We start from the raw sequence: 17305 nt of genomic DNA, 5'->3' as shown, positions 1-17305 counted from the left end.
ATAGATTTAGATCTTTAATCCATGTTGAGTGGATTTTTGTGTAAGGAGTAAGGTAGGGAAGACACATGCTTCTTTATTATTATTATTATTTTAGCCTATTTTTTTATTTTTAACAGGCAGAGTGGACAGTGAGAGAGAGAGACAGAGAGAAAGGTCTTCCTTTTTGCCATTGGTTCACCCTCCAATGGCCGCCGCAGCCGGCGCGCTGCGGCCGGCGCGCTGTGGCCGGCACACCACGCTGATCCGATGGCAGGAGCCAGGTACTTATCCTAGTCTCCCATGTGGTGCAGGGCCCAAGCACTTGGGCCATCCTCCACTGCACTCCCTGGCCACAGCAGAGAGCTGGCCTGGAAGAGGGGCAACTAGGACAGAATCCAGCACCCCGACTTGGACTAGAACCCGGTGTGCCAGCGCCACAAGGCGGAGGATTAGCCTAGTGAGCCACGGCACCAGCCCAGACACATGCTTCTGCATGTGGAGATCCAGTTTTCCCAGCACCATTTATTGAATAGACTGTCCTTGCTCCAGGAACTGGTTTTGTTCTACTTAATACCGTTGGTTGAACCGTTTAATTAACACACAACTATTCTTAGTCATTTAAATTTAACTGAAAAGTGATCCCTGTTAAATATAAAAGTGGGAATAAGAGAGGGAGGAGATGTACAGTTCGGCACATGCTCACTCGGACTTACCCCTAATGGTAGAGCTAGAAAGGGGATTCCAATTCAGTCTCATCAAGGTGGCATGTACCAATGCCATCCTACTTGTTAAAGTGATCAGTTTAAGTTCATAATTGATCAAAAAGATAGGATTAAGTGTCGAATGGATTACATAAATAAGACCAATGTCTGCTAATAATATTTGATAGAATTAAAAAGGAGGGAACGATCCAACATGGGAAGCAGGCAGATGTCCTAAACAGCACTCTGGCCTCAGAATCAGCCCTTAAGGCATACGGATCCAGCTAAAAAGCCCATGAGATTATTTCAGGCATGGAAAGCCAAGACACTCTGGCAAAAAAAAAAAAAATGACCTAAATGAAAGATCTCTGTGAGTGAGATCCCAGTGGAAAGAATGGGCCATCAAAGAAGGAGGTACCTTTCTCTGAAGGGAAGAGAGAACTTCCACTTCGACTATGGCCTTGTCTAAATAAGATTGGAGTTGGTGAACTCAAGAGGCTTCCATTGCCTTAGCATCATGACAAGAGCCTCGGGTGATTACTAAGGTCATAAATCAGAGTGTCAATTGTTACATCAACAACGGAAGTCACTGTGCACCTGCTCCCCATGTAGGACCTCTGCCCTTAATGTGTTGTACTATGAGAATTAATGGCAAAACTACTACTCAAACAGTTCCTTATACGTTGTGTGTCTTTGTGGGTGCAGTCTGTTGAAATCTTTACTTAGTATATACTAAGTAGATCTTCTGTATATAAAGATAATTGAAAATGAATCATGATGAAGAATGGGATTTGAGAGGGAGTGAGAGATGGGATGGTTGTGGGTGGGCAGGAGGTTATGGGGGGAAAAGCTGCTATAATTCAGAAGTTGTATTTTGGAAATTTATATTTATTAAATAAAAGTTGGAAAGAAAAAGAAGATACTATACTATTTAAAATTACCTAGATGTATGCAAAAGAGCTTGGGAAAATGGTAACTGGTTGTCATATGAACCGTTTCTAAAAGCAAGATTTGATGGTGAGAGAAATAAAGTTTACCCACTTTAAGGTACTATCTAAAACAGAGAAAAATCTCAGAAAAGTAATGGCTGCCTAAGCCAGTCATGAGAGTAAACTTTTTATTTGTTAACTTTTTATCTTGAAATAATATTGATTTTACAGAAATATTAAAAAGAAGTCTTGTGTAACCTTCACCCATATATATATTATAATATTATAATATACATTATATATAATATTATATATTCCACTAATATTAGCACTTTATATAAACATAGTAGATTTGTCAAAACTAAGAAATTAATATCACCACATGACTATCGACTAAACTGGAGAATTTATCCAGATTTCTTCAGTTTTCCATTAATGCCCCTTTTATTCCAAGATCAAATCTAGCATTCCATCTTGGATTTAATTGCAACATTTCCTTTGAATTCTCCAGGCTATGATAGTTTTTCAGTCTTTTTTTTTAATGTACTTGACAATTTGGGTCAGGTGTTTTATGGAGTGGTCTTCAACTGGGGTTTTTTTTTTTTTGGTATTTTCTCGTGTTTATACTGACATTCTATACGGGTTTTAGGGGGAACATGGTTTACTACTGATGATGTTACCCTTGAACACTTTATTAAGTATTATTATTAAGTGAGATCTGTCTGGTTATTATTTTTCTTTTCCAAACTCTATTCTTTGAAAATGAGTCAATTAAGTCCAGTCCACACTCAGGTGAAGGGGAATTAAATGCCACATCCTGGAGGGAAAAGTATTAAATATTTTTGGAAAATATTAAAGCCACCATAATAATTTGGGTAAAGTTCTTAGAACCTATGCAAATATTCAAATTCTCCTTAAAGTCTCCATTACAAACTTTAGCATTCATCAGTGGATTGCACCTGCAACAATTACAGTGGTATTCTAATGGTGTTTGTCTGTTTCCCCCTTCCTTCTAATGTATATTATTCAGAATATCTCTGTAAAGAAGATTTTGCCCTTCTCCACTGTTTGTTTATTCAATTATTTACATATAACAGTATGGGCTCATAAATATTTAACTTAATCTTTGAATGATAATTCCATAGTGTATTTATTTATTTTGTCGGTTAGCTTATTCCATCTTTTGCTGTTAGAAGCTCTCTTAAGTTGGCTTCTGTGTCTTTTTCTAAAAATAGACTTTGGTCTTCAGAGCAGTTTTAGGTTTGTAGTAAAATTTCCCATATACCACCTGCCCCCACACATATGTAGTCTCTCCCATTATCTATATCCTCCACCAAAGTGGTATTTTGTGCAATTGATGAACCTACTTTGACACATTAGTTATCACTTAGTGTCCATAGTTTACACTAGGATTCACTCTGGTACACATTCTATGGGTTTGAACAAATTTATCATACAGAATAGTTTTACTTTTCTAAAACTTCTTTGTGCTTTACCTATCTATATTGCCCTCCTTCTTCCTTACTTTTTCACACAAAATCCCTCAGCCATTTCTCTAAGGATTTGTGGGTCCTTTAATTGAAAAATGGTAATTAGAAGCTACGATCCAGGTGCCAGATGTGCTTGTTACTTCTAGAACATCACTGCTTCTCACTCTCAGAAGACAAAAATAAAGAATATTTGTGTGCATTCTAACACATGTATATTTCTGTATGTATTTATTTATATTGAAAAACACAGTACTGAATTAGTACTGATATTTCTGACCCTACACCAGAATTACAGGGCATCATTCTAGATATTCTCTCATTATCTTCAATTTGCTTATTAATGTGTTCAACCTTACTATACAGATAGTTTCAGAATTGTTAACCCATACTTCTGTGAGAAAAAAAAACTATAAATTAGAATACAGCCCTGCACAGTTATTTTTCTGTCATTTATCTGACGGTATCATTTATCTGACAATATCCAGTCAAAACACTATTTTCCATAGTTATTTATTTCTATCTATCTCTACCCTGTTTTGTGAAGTTATGCTATACACTTATAATATAATTAGATCCATTCATTGCAAACTACATTCAGTACCATGTTATTTTAGAATATTTCAGTTGATTTTTAAAAACTTGAGCACAACGAAATTTATTTCTGTTGGTTTTACAAATACTCATATAAAAATCCAGGCAGATATCCATTTCCCCAGTATCACAGAGAATAACATGACTCCAAAAATTCTTTTGTACAGCCCTTTTATAGCTAAGCTGTCTGACCTCCCTCAGCCCCCAGCAATTACTAATCTTTTTTCTATTAGAATAATTTTGCCTTTCCATGATGTCATGTAAATGGAATTATATGTCAGCTTTTGGATCTGGCTTCTTTCTTTTTAGCATTTGAGATTCATCCTAGTTGTATGAATCAATGATTCTCTTAATTGCTGAATGGTATTCTGCTTTATGCTTGTACCACAGTTTGTTTGTCCATTCATCCATTCATCAGTTGAAGAACATTTTGGTTGTTTCTAGTTTTTAATGATTTTTGATAAGACTCTATAAAGACTCATATATATATATATAGTGTGTGTGTGTGTGTGTGTGTGTGTATTTTGGTGTGTGTGAAGTTAATTTTTCAATTCACTTGCTAAGAATGGAAATGAGTTGCTATATCTAGGAGGAAAAATACTGGGTCACATGTCCAGTACATGTCAAATTTTAAAAGTAACTGCCAAATGATTTTCCCAAATGTCTAAACCATTTTTCATCCCAACTGACAATGAATAAGTGTTCCTTTCATTTGGCATCCTTGTCAGTATTTGTTATTGTCATAGATATATACATATTTAATTTTAAATCATTTTAATAGTTATGTCTTAAAGTGTATCTCGTTGCACTTTTAACTTGTGTTTCCCATGATTGAGGATGTTTGTCATCTGTGTATTTTGGTTGGTGAAATATCTGCTTATATCCTTTGCCAGTTGCTAAAATTAGGATTTGTCTTTTTTTAAGAAGGTGGGATTTTTTTAAAAAACATTTTATTTATTTATTTAAGAGGGAGAGTTACAGAAAGAGGGAAAGACAGAAAAAAAAAGGTCTGCCATCCGCTGGTTCACTCCCCAAATGGCCACAACAGCTGGAACTGAGCTGATCCTAGGTCAGGAACCAGGAGCTTCTTCCAGGTCTCCCATGCGAGTGCAGGGGCCCAAGTGCTTGAGCCATCTTCTACTGCTTTCCCAGGCCATAAGCAGAGAACTGGGTTAGAAGAGGAGAATCTGGAAAATGAACCAGTGCCAGAGGTGGAGGCTTAGCCTACTACTCCACAGCACCAACCCCTAGAATTTGTCTTTTTTGGTGCAGTTTTAAGAGTTAAATTCTGGTTATACCAGATATGTAATTTGCAAATATCTTCTCCCAAATGGTGGCTTTTCTTTTTATTCTTTAACAGTGTCATTTACAGATAAAGGTTTTCACATAAAAGTAAAAATTTAAATTTCTATAGATTAAAATTTATTACAGATAAAAAATTTAAAGTCCAACATAACCAATTTTTTTCATTTATGGATAGTACTTATCACCAAACCCAATATTATACAGATTTTCTCCTATATTCTCTTTTATCAATCTTATAGTTCTATGTTTTATATTTAGGCCTATGATCCATTTCAAGTTTTTGCATAAGGTTTAAGGTATGTGTTGCAGTTCATTTTTTGCATATGGACTTCCAATTATTCTAGCCTCATTTGTTGAAAAGCCTCTATTTCCTCCATTGAATTATCTTTGCAACTTTATTCAAAATAAGTTGCCTGTATTTAAGTGGGTTTATTTCGGGTTCTTTATTCTATTCCCTTGATCTATGTAGACGCCTCCAAAAGTTTATGGAAAATGGAATTAACAGATAAGTACCAAAATTTTTTGAATTCGCAGCTGGCATTGTGGTATAGCAGATTAAAATGCCACCTCCCAGCTTCTTGCTTCTCTGCTTCCCATCCAGCCTCTGCTAAAGTTCCTGGGAAAGCAGCTGAAGATGGCCCAAGTACTTGGCCCCTGCTACCCACATGGGAGACTGAATGTATCTCCGGGCATTTGGCTTCTGCCTGGCCCAGTCCCGGCCTAGCCTCGGTTGTTGTAGCCATTTAGGGAGAGAACTGGTGATGGAAGACCTCCTTCTCTCTCTCTCTTTCTATCCCTCCCTCTCCCTCATCCTCTCTTTCTCTCTCTGTCACTCTGCCTTTCAAATAAAATACATCTTTAAAAATAAAAAAAATTTGAAGTCTTCACATAGGTTTTTCATAATACACATTTTCTGTGAACCGTTGAATACTCCTATATGGCTGTCTTTTTGCCAATAGCATACTATCTTTATAGTAAGTCTCAAAATCAGGTAGTTTCCTCAAACATTGTTTTTATTTACGAATTATTTTAGGCATTCCAGTTCCTTTTCCCAAATAAATTTTAGAATCAGCTTTTCTATATCTAAAAATATCCTTATGGGATTTTTGATTGGTATTATGTTAAATACATGGATCACTTTGTAGAGAATGGACATCTTTACTACATTGAGTCTTCTAATCCATGACTACTATGTGTCTTTGTACTTATTTAGTTCTTTGGTTTCTTTCAACAGCATTTCGCTGTTTATGACATACACAATCTATGCATATTTTGTTAGTGTTCCACCTACACCTAAATATTTTCTCTTATTAGAACTATGGTAACCATGATTCTAAAATCTTTTTGTGTTTAATTGCTCATTGATTATATGGAAAAATGACTTTTATGTACTGACGTTGTATCCTCAACTTGATAAACTCACGTATGAGTTTTAGGAGTTTTTTTATGGATTTCCTGGGATTTTTCTACAAAAATCATGTTTTATTTCTTCCTTTATAATATGTATGCATTTTATTTCCTTTTTTTTTTGTCTTTTAGTGTTGACTAGAAGTTCCAGTCCTATATTGACTAGGAGTGGTGAGAGTGGATGTCCTTTCCTTCTTCCTCAATTAGGGAGAAAGCATTTAGTCTGTCAAAAAAACATGATGTTACCTATAGGTTTTTCTGGTTGAAAACGTGCCGTTGTAATCCCAATTTGTTGAAATTTTTCATCATGAGTGAAGCTTTTATGTTGTCAAACCTTTCTTTCATCTGCTGATATAATGTGATTTTTTTCTTTAGAATGGATTACTTTGATTAATTTTTATATATTGAACCAATCTTGCATACCTGGGAGAAGCTATTTTATTCATCATGGTGTATTAATTTTTAATTTTATATATGATCAAATTCTAATTGCAGTTTTTGAGGATTTTTAAATATCTATTCATGAGATATAAAGATTTGTATTTTTCTTTTTATAGGATTTTATTTTATTTATTTGAAACACAGTGACAGAGAGAAATATGGGAGACAGAGAGAAAGAGTGAAGTCTTCCACCTGCTGGTTCACCTAGAGAGAGGGAGAGGCAGAATGAGGGAGCCGGAGAGGCCTTCCATCCACTGGTTCAGTGAGAGAGAGAGAAAGAGAGAGAGAGATACCTTCCATCTCCTGGTTCACTCCCCAAATGGCTACCCTTCCAGGGCTGGGCCAGGCTGAAGCCAGGAACCTGGAACTTGATCTAGGCCTCCCATTAGGGTACAAAGAGCACAAGTACTTGAGTTCTCCTCTACAGCTTTCCTAGTTACATCAGCAGGGAGCTGGATTGGAAGTGGAGCAGCAGGAATTCAAACTAGCTTCACTCAATGTGCCACAACACCAGCCCCAGCATTTCTTTCTTTCTTTCTTTCTTTCTTTCTTTCTTTCTTTCTTTTTTTTTTGACAGGCAGAATGGACAGTGAGAGAGAGAGAGAGAGAGAGAAATGTCTTCCTTTGCCGTTGGTTCACCCTCCAATGGCCGCCGCAGCCGGAGTGCTGCGGCTGGCGCACCGCGCTGATCCAAAGCCAGGAGCCAGGTGCTTATCCTGGTCTCCCATGGGGTGCAGGGCCCAAGCACTTGGGCCATCCTCCACTGCACACCCAAGCCACAGCAGAGAGCTGGCCTGGAAGAGGGGCAACTGGGACAGAATCCGGCGCCCCGACAGGGACTAGAACCCGGTGTGCCAGCGCCGCAAGGTGGAGGATTAGCCTAGTGAGCCGCGGCACCGGCCCCTAGCATTTCTTTTTTAAAATTTATTTACTTATGTATCTACCTACCTATCCATCTATTTTTGAAAGTGACAGTGACACAGAGAGAGAGAGACAGAGACAGACACAGACACAGAGAGATTGTCCAACCGCTGGTTCAGTCTCCAAATGTCCACACAGCTGGGCCAGGCTGAAGTCAGGAGCAAGGAACTCCATTCGGGCCTCCTATGTGGGTGACAGGAACACAAATACTTGGGGTCATCATTTGCTGCCCCGCAATCATCTGCTGCCCTCCCACAAGATGCATTAGTAGGGGGCTAGAACAGATGTATGGAGTAACTGGGTCTCAAACCAGCACTCCAATATGGCATGTCACTTCCTAAGTGGAGGCCTAACCCACTGCACTGCAATGCCTGCCCCATTTTCACTGTAATGCTGGCCTCATAGAATATGTTGCTAAGTGTTTTCTTGTCTTCTAGTTTCCTGAAGAGATTGTAAAGAATTGGTGCTATTTTTTTTCTTTTAATGTATGATAAAATTTCCCAGTGAAACAAATCTGGACCTGAGGATTTAGGCTGAATTGTTTTTATTGAAAATTCAATTGTTATAGAAGAATTCATATTATCTATTTCATTTTGGGTGAGTTTTGGCATTTTGTGCTTTCTGAGAAACTTTACTGTTAAATTATGTGCTTGGAGTTGTTAATTGTATACTTTTATTATAATTTCAATATTTATGATTTTTATCTCATTCTAGATTTTTAAAATTTCAGTTACTGTATTTTCTGTTCAAAATATCCATTTGATTGTACTTGTTTGATGGTTTTTCTATTTTTAATAGCTGTTCCAAGATCATTTGTTATCACTCATTCAATTTTTAAATAGATAATTCTAAAGTATCATATCATCATTCATGTTTGTTGATTGTCTCTTTCCATGTCAGCTAAGATTTTCATGCTAGCTGATTTTAGCTTGTATCCTAGACATTGTGAGTATTGTTGTGAGATTCTCAATCCTTCTTATATTCTATGGAGAAGGTTGATGTTTATGCTTTATCTTCTGTGTATTGTGGTTCGATTTTCAAAGCTTTTGCAGTAGTACTATTAGGTCTGTCCTGTGTGTGCACCACCTAGTGGCCAATTTGGGATTTGGGTGGAGATCTACTTGCTCGTCGAGTTTCCAAATCTTTGATATAATAATTAGGATCAAAACATAAATTAGAGATGCAGTTAACTTTTCATAATTCTTCTCTCTCCATTATCTTTTTAGTACTTTCCAACTCCTTGGGCTCTTGTTTTCTGTCCTGTGTTGAAAAACTACCCACTGTCATGGTTGTACAAATTCCAGAAACAGTTGTGTCTTCTTGACACTGTGGCTCCACCTACAGGAAGGGCTCCCATTCTGGGCCACTTGTCCTTCTGGGCCTTTGCTGTTGTTATGTCCACTGTGGAACTAAAGATGAAGTTCAAACAACAACAACAAAGAGTGCCCTCACTCTGAACCTTAGTTCTCTTTGCCATTCCTCAAGCCCAAACTATAAGGCCTCTCTCCTGCATCTCATTGTGTCTCTAAAACAATGCTCACTTCGGAGTTTCATGCCATATTGATTTCAGGCTCAGGATACTGAAGGGGAAAACTAATTTCGAACTTGCAGCTGTTTAGGTGGTACTTCAAACTGATATTCTTCCCTGATTCACCTATAAGAATTTACTTTTTCGCTTTCATATAGGAATCCATGCATTCTATGAAGGTTTTATATTTCAGTCAGAGTTAAAAGAAGGCCTCAGAATCAGACTCATTTATATGTGTTTTGTAGATACTATATTGTCAAGTCTTGCTTTCTTATCCAGTTTAACAATCTGTCTTTAATTGGTGTATTTAGGCAATTCAGATTTAAAGTTATTATTGACATTGCTGGGAAAATCTATCTTACCAACTATTCTCTAGTCATTGCATTTGTTTTGTTGTTTTTCCCATGTTTTTCTGTCTTTTCTTACTTTATTTTTTATGATCCTTTTACATTTATCATTTATATGTCTTTTTTCCCCTACTTTTTAAATGGTTCCCCTAGAGAAGGCTTGGGGAATCTTTTTTTCTGCCAAAGGCCATTTGGATATTTATAGCATTATTCACGGGCCATAATAAAAATCAACTTAAAAATGAGCCTGCTATAGATTTACTGAATTTTGAGTTCCATCTGTGGATGCCTTGGCAAGGCCAAATCAAATGATTTTGCCAGCCTTATGCAGCCTGAGGACTGGACATTCCCCACCCCTGCTCTAGAGTTTACAACATATATTTTTAGAAAATTTGAGTTCCCCTTCATATAACATTATACAGCTTCATGTGTAGTGTAAGTACCTTATAACATGTTCTTCCCAATTTCTTCTCCCTGTTCCTCATCTCATTGTTGTGTTTCATTTCATTCTTCTGTGTGCTATAATCACACAATACATCATTACTATTATAACTCTAAACTTAGTTTTTTTTAACTTTTATTTAATAAATATAAATTTCCAAAGTACAGCTTTTGGATTACAGTGGCTTTTACCCCCCCATAACTTCCCTCCCACCCGCAACCCTCCCATCTCCTGCTCCCTCTCCCATTCCATTCACATCAAGATTCATTTTCAATTAACTTTATATACAGAAGATCAATTTAGTATATATTAAGTAAAGATTTCAACAGTTTGCACCCACACAGAAACACAAAGTATAAAGTACTGTTTGAGTACTAGTTATAGCATTCATTCACATAGTACAACACATTAAGGACAGAGATCCTACTTGGGGAGTAAGTGCACAGTGACTCCTGTTGTTGATTTAACAATTGACATTCTTGTTTATGGCGTCAGTAATCACCTTAGGCTCTTGTCATGAGTTGCCAAGGCTATGGAAGCCTTTTGAGTTCGCCAACTCCAATCTTATTTAGACAAGGTCATAGTCAAAGTGGAAGTTCTCTCTTCCCTTCAGAGAAAGGTACCTCCTTCTTTGATGGTCCATATAAACTTAGTTTATAGTTAGGTCATTTAAGAATGTGAAAAATAAAGTTATGTTTTGCTTTCATATATTCCCTTGTCGAAACTCTCCCTTTAATTTTGTAGACAGTTTTCTAACCTATGTCATATTCCTTCTGCCTAAATAATTATCTTGGATATTTCTTATAAAGCAAGCCTAGTGGTTATGAATTTCCTCAGCTTTTATCTGGAAAAGTATTTTGCCTTCATTTTTGAAGGATATTTTTGTAGGATTTATAATTCTAAATTGACTTTTTTTCTTTCAATACCTCAAAGTTTTCATTCTACTGTCTTCTTGCTTATGTGATTAAGACAAGAAGTCTAGTGTAATTCTTCTTTTTGTTACTCTGTGGGTAAGGTGTTCTCCATTACAGCTCCTCCTTCCTGGCTTCCTTTAAGTTTTTATTTTTGTCTCTATTTTCTGTTTGTTTGGTTTTTTTTTTGATTGGTTTGGTTTGGTTGTTTTTGGTATTTACATGTTTGGTGTTCTCTGAGCTTCCTACAGTTTGGTGTCAGTCACTAATTTTGAAAAATTTCAGCCATTATGAATGTGTTTTAAAATTTTTTTCTACTTCTTCTCTTTCTTCTCTTTGTTGTATTCTTAGAACACATACGATACACTGTTTGGGATTGTCCTACAGTTCTTGAATATTTTGTTCTGTTTTCTCTTTTGCCTTCTTTTCTCTATGCTCTTCAGTTTGTATAATTTCTATGGACCTGTCTTCAAATTCAGTGATTCCTCCTTGCTGTGTCAAGTCCACTGATGAGCACATCAAAGATATTCTTCAGGTCTGTTACTGTATTTTTTTCTCCCTTGTGCTTGCATTTCCTTTTTATACTTTCCACCCCCTACTGAAATTACCTATCCAACTACCTTTTCCAACAGAGCCTTTAACATATTAACTATAGCTGTTTTAAATTACCTGTCTGGTAATTCCAACATCTGTGTCATAGCTGAGTCTAGTCATTGTGATCATTTAATCTCTTTATACTGTTTTTTTTTCCTTAACTTCATTCTTCCCTTTGTGCTGCTCCCACAATCTTGTGCGTGTCCTACACCTAATCCCACTATTATTTTTACTGATGTTTCTTAATTTGGTAGTGGGAATAAGGGACTAGAAACATTTTGTTCTATTCTTGCTAGGTTTTAGTCTTAGACAGAATTATCCTGAGTGTTGGAATTGTGACCCTAATGAGTACTCCTGTCCCTCCTCCAAATGTAATTGCAAGCCCAACACGTTTTCCTGCCCTACTTGGTTTAAAATAGGCCCCCCTTTTTTTTCTCCCCCAGTTGTAGTGAGTTTTCACTCATCCCCCTCAGTTTCTGTTGACCTTTCTGCTGCAGATTAAGGCTTTTATTCTCTTTTGGGGGGATAACAGTAGATTGATGTAGACAAACCAATCAATGATGTTGGTAGTTTTGCTCGGCCAGCTGCAGTGAGTTTCCACAGTGCTCTCATGCTGCAGTTTTTATTGCCTTTCTTCCAGAGAATTTAACACTTTTGTTCCATAGAGAATAAAGAGAAAATGGTCTTGGCAAATTTTGATAATGGCTGCCATTCTGTTCCCTTCCCCAAGTCAAAACTGTAAGATACCTTTCTTAGGAGTTTTCTCATTCTTTCCTGTCAGCACCTGGTGAAATTCCTGGAGGAAGATTCCACAAAAGTGTATTGAGTTGCCTGTTATCAGTTCCCATGGGCTTCTCACACTAGCCCACAACCAGCTTTTAGCAATTCATTAATAATTTTTAGCTAAATCTTCTTATGAGTTTATATGTTGTGTAGTGGTATCTGCACCAGATAGGCAAAGGGTGGGTCCTGTTGCTCCCTGCAGATGCCTATTTCTACAGATTTGGGGTTAGCAGTTTGCAGCCTTAGCTATTTAATGAGGTCAAGAGATGATTTGCAGTTTTCCAGCACTTTTTTTTCTTGTTGTAATAGTGGGAGAGATGCTCTTTCCAGCTCTACATCTCAGAACTGATACCAGAAGATCATGTGAGTTGGAAAATAAGCTTTTGAGACTGTTTCTCTTCCAGCATCCGTACCCCAGTTTACCAATTCTCCCACAATGGTGATCATGGTGGGTTTACCAGCTCGAGGGAAGACATACATCTCCACAAAGCTCACACGATATCTCAACTGGATAGGTACACCAACTAAAGGTATGTCTCTGAAACCCTTTATTGTATAACCCTCTATAGGCTTAGAACCAATGAAGGTAGCAGGTCAAACCCTCAGTACCAGATATGCTTCATCACAACTACTACTAGGATTAGTAGCACTACCACTACATTTTTATAAGCTTTACAATTTCTTGAGCACACATTCTTTGTTCAACTCCATGCTGAGTGCTAGGCATAGAAAAACTATTAAGATTAAATATCTGTTCTCAAGGAGTTCTAGGACCTCAAAATAACCCTATAAGTAGCATACTATTTTATTACCATTATTATTATTAGCATACCAATATTAGTGTTTTATTAGCATTAGCATTCCTTTACCACTTCATAACTGAGGAAACTAAGACCCAAGAAGTTAAGTGCCTTGTCTATAAGCACATGACTGTAAGTAACAAAACTAGGATATGAACCAGGTCTCTTTGACTCCAAGCCTGATACTTAGTGTCAGGTCTCTTATACATGATTCTACTGATGGGGTGTGGATGGGGGAGTGGACGGCCCTGTACTGTCCTTTTATCTGTCTTGTTCTCCATTCTCTTCCCCATCCCAACATCCAATCTGTCCCTTTCCTTCCATCCATTCCTTCCTCTCTTGTTCCAACTCTCTCATCTTTCTCTCATTTCTTCATTCCCTTCATTTACTTTGTCTTTATCTAATTCACCAGTAAGGAGTTTCCCATGTGTCAAAACCCATGTTAAGCATTAAAGATAAGAAAATGGATGAGACTCAAGCCTTGCCTTGAAGAGTTTTTCAGCCTGGCTAGGAAGCATAAGAATACTTCATGTCCCCTAGAGGAGATTGTTGAGGAGGCTCACAGAAAGGATTACTAATAGGAAGACAACAAAAGCTTCCCAGATAAGGTATAGTGATCTGGGTTCTGTGGGTGGAGCAGGATGTTGGCAGAAAAGAAGTAAAGGAGCATCTCTTACAGGTGACTGCAAACTCTGAGGAGCTTCTGCTGAGAGTAGGGCCTCTGCCCTGGTCCCCTTGCTTCCTGTGTGCCTACATGCCACTCAATTCCCACAGAAGTCTCCAAACTCATATTTCAAAACACAAAACTAATCATTCCTACAGCCTCCAAGATTCACATTGACCTTCAGGTTCAAAGCCAGGCTCTGTAGCCTGTTGTTCAATGCTCTCCACAGTTGGTTCCTTCCAGCCTCTCAAGCTTCAGACACCATTACCCAAGCATGTTCTGGTTTACGCCAATGTCATACCTTTGTTTAAACTATTTCTCCAACTAGAATACCTTTGTGTCCTACCCTAACCCCATACCTTCCTGTAAGAATGCTTACCCTAAAAAAAGCTGCTTCAAATTCTGCTTCCTTCAAGAAACCTTCTCATGTCACCCCATGTAAAATTGGTCTTTTCTTGCCCTCATTCTTTTGCATGACTACATATTGTCTCTGTCAGAGCAGTTTAACAAACTGGCTGGGAACTCTGTTTACTGGTTTACTCAATGCCCCATCTGCTGAATTGTGAGCTCTCTGAGGGTCTCATCATAAAGATCTGGTTAATATCTGAAACTTCAAACTCATTTCCTGCCTGAATAAGTAGGCATCAAAAGTATTTTTGGATGAATGAATGAAAATCACCTCCTTGGGTGCTTATTCACTTTTTCCTCTTTTCCTTCCCACAACTGCAAGTGGGAAAGCATGACCTGGAGATTGGGATTTAGATTCTTCATGATACAAAAAAAATAACATAACATGGCCTCACAGTCAGGGGGTCTAGTCTATATCTGTCACCACTTCTCTGACTGTTTGACTCTTAGTGACAGATTTTGCTCCATGAATCTCTTTCTTCATCTTTCCAAAGGAATTGGGAATTTAAAGAGTTTGAACTTGATGATAAGTAGAATAGTGGAGCCAAGAAGACTTGTGTTGGAATCCAGAACCCACATACTAACGGTGAAAGTTATTTACTATCTCTGAATTTGTTTCCTCAGTTATAAAATGGGAAGGATAATGCCTACCTTGCAGAGTTGTGAAAATATATGAGCTGACAGACATAATTTAAAGTTTTATAAGCATGTTTTATAGGTACATATTATACTTTCAATATCTAAGGTCCTTCCCAACAAGGAACTATTTTGGCCCTGGTATCTTCCCAATTTCTTCACTGGGGCTCCCTGCTTTCAGTGTTTAATTTAGGCCAATATCGAAGAGAAGCAGTGAGCTACAAGAACTATGAATTCTTTCTACCAGACAACATGGAAGCCTTACTTATCAGGAAGTAAGTACCCAATATTTTAGGGATCTGTGCTCACCCCCTGCAGTAGAGGGAGGCCTTTGGTCAGATATTGGGGGAGTGGGGCATAGTAACATAGACCAGGGAGGAGGCCCCCTAGACTCAAATGGTAGTTGGGACAGCCTTTCCACCATCCTGCCCATAGCCTGATTCTGGTCATAACCATTCATGCTCAAGAGCCTTGAACAGTCTACTATTTCTGGTAGGAGATTATAGAAACTTCTCAGTCTAGTTATTGGCCCCACTTATCTCTCCAGTCTCATCAGTTCAACATCAAGGTCTATCTTCCCTACAAAACTCTGAACACTTCCAAAACTGAGCCTATGTCTTATTTATTGATCCATGCCTTCATCATAGAATCCAATAAAGAGAACTTTACTGAAAGCATAAATCTGGGGGAGCCTCCAAAATGTTCATGGAGAATGGACTTAAAAGATAATGTCTTTTCCAATGTCATGCCTTTGCAGTGTTACCAAGCCAGAAAGGCTTTTTACTTAAGCTCTGTCTGGGTTCATAGGTCAGTTAGTCATTTTAAGCCCCATTAGCCCAAATGTTAGAACCTTTAATATTTTCTTCAGTCATTACTCACTTTTCCTGGGTATGTTACTGTATACCTGGCCCTAATCTATACACATAGAGCCACTTTCAACTGTGCGATCCCTCTGCTTGGCATGATGTCTAGAACATCAAACATCCTATGTAGATGTTTAATATATGAATAATTTAGTGTAAGACATAGGAAGGATGGTACAGAAAAGTAGTGCAGAAAGAGGAAGAGGACCCCAATCTGGGGGTAGGGATTGTTTCTGTTTTTTTCTTGGTGTTTTTCAGGCAATGTGCCCTGGCAGCCCTCAAGGATGTCCATAACTATCTCAGCCATGAGGAAGGTCATGTTGCGGTAAAGAAATTTTCATTTTACCCATTCTTATCTGCTAGGATGGCGAATAGCTAATACATATTCAGCATTCACTATGTGCTATACATTTTTCTTATTACTTTGCATATATTGATAATTTAATTTCATGTTCTCTCTGTGAAAAGGGTATTGTAATTTTAGAACCCAGAAGAATGATTCACAAAGAGATTAAATAACTTCACAAGGCCATAGGTGGAATCTAAGTTCTGTAATCCCCACTCTTTTTATTTTTTAACATTTTATTTATTTATTTGAAAGGCAGAGTTACAGAGAGGCAGAGGGGGAGAGAGAGAGAGAAAAAAAAGAGAGAGAGAGAGAGGTCTTCCATCCACTGGTTCACTCCCCAAATGGCTGTAGCTGCACAGATCTAAAGCCAGGAGTCAAGAGCTTCTTCCATATTTCCCACACAGGTGCAGAAGCCCAAGGATTTGGGCCATCTTGTACTGCTTTTCCAGGCCATAGCAGAGAGCTGGATTGGAAGTGGAGCAGCCGGGACTCAAACCGGTGCCCATATGGGATGCCTGCACTGCAGGCAGTGGATTTATCCTGCTATGCCACAGTACCGGCCCCAATCTCCATTCTTAACCACTACACTATGCCATCTACCCCCAAAATTCAGCAGGATTAAATATTAGAATTTAAGACTGCTGTACAAAGATTTTTAAGTTCCAGTGATTTACCTAAACATGGTGCCAATTTAATCTCATAGGTCGTTGGTGTAGGGTTATCAAGTTCCAACAAGGGAAGAGATCCTGAAATATGCAAATAAACCCATTAAAATGATAGGCATAGGGAGTTATTTCTTGTTCTTGAGAACGTCTAGATAGGAAGATGATAGGGAGGAAGAAGCCTCACCTAGGACCAGTTCTAGCTCTGCTCTGTCAGTAACTCCCAGTGACTATGATCAAGACAAGTGCTGAGCGGGCGCCACAGCTCAATAGGCTAATCCTCCACCTGCGGCGCTGGCACACAGGGTTCTAGTCCCAGTCGGGGCACCAGATTCTGTCCCAGTTGCTCCTCTTCCAGTCCAGCTCTCTGCTGTGGCCCAGGAGTGCAGTGGAGGATGGCCCAGGTCCTTGGGCCCTGCACTCGCATGGGAGACCAGGAGAAGCACCTGGCTCCTGGCTTCGGATCAGCGCGGTGCGCCAGCAGCAGCGCGCCGGCTGCAGTGGCCATTGGGGGGTGAACCAACGGAAAAGGAAGACCTTTCTCTCTGTCTCTC

At 38.4% G+C, this 17305-nt stretch overlaps 1 protein-coding gene across 20 annotated transcripts in view; it reads left to right on the top strand.

The window, feature by feature from the left end:
• Positions 1-17305, top strand: part of PFKFB1 (6-phosphofructo-2-kinase/fructose-2,6-biphosphatase 1) — a 68338-nt gene that overhangs the window by 21781 nt on the left and 29252 nt on the right. For 6 of the 20 annotated variants that reach the window (XM_008272667.4, XM_070067354.1, XM_089324548.1 and 3 more), the window contains exons 2-4: positions 12774-12899; positions 15059-15152; positions 15999-16065. In XM_008272667.4, the coding sequence (XP_008270889.1) occupies positions 12774-12899; positions 15059-15152; positions 15999-16065 (287 nt within the window). Of the gene's footprint in view, positions 1-11435; positions 11528-12773; positions 12900-15058; positions 15153-15998; positions 16066-17305 lie in introns of all 20 variants that reach the window. The other 14 variants (XM_089324553.1, XM_089324550.1, XM_089324554.1 and 11 more) reach the window with 5 other exon arrangements.

Source organism: Oryctolagus cuniculus, chromosome X (genome assembly GCF_051225735.1).
Source record: "Oryctolagus cuniculus isolate XC-2025 breed Fujian yellow rabbit chromosome X, ASM5122573v1, whole genome shotgun sequence".
In the NCBI taxonomy this organism is placed as follows: Eukaryota; Metazoa; Chordata; class Mammalia; order Lagomorpha; family Leporidae; genus Oryctolagus; species Oryctolagus cuniculus.
This window is presented reverse-complemented; position numbering and strand designations above follow the sequence as displayed.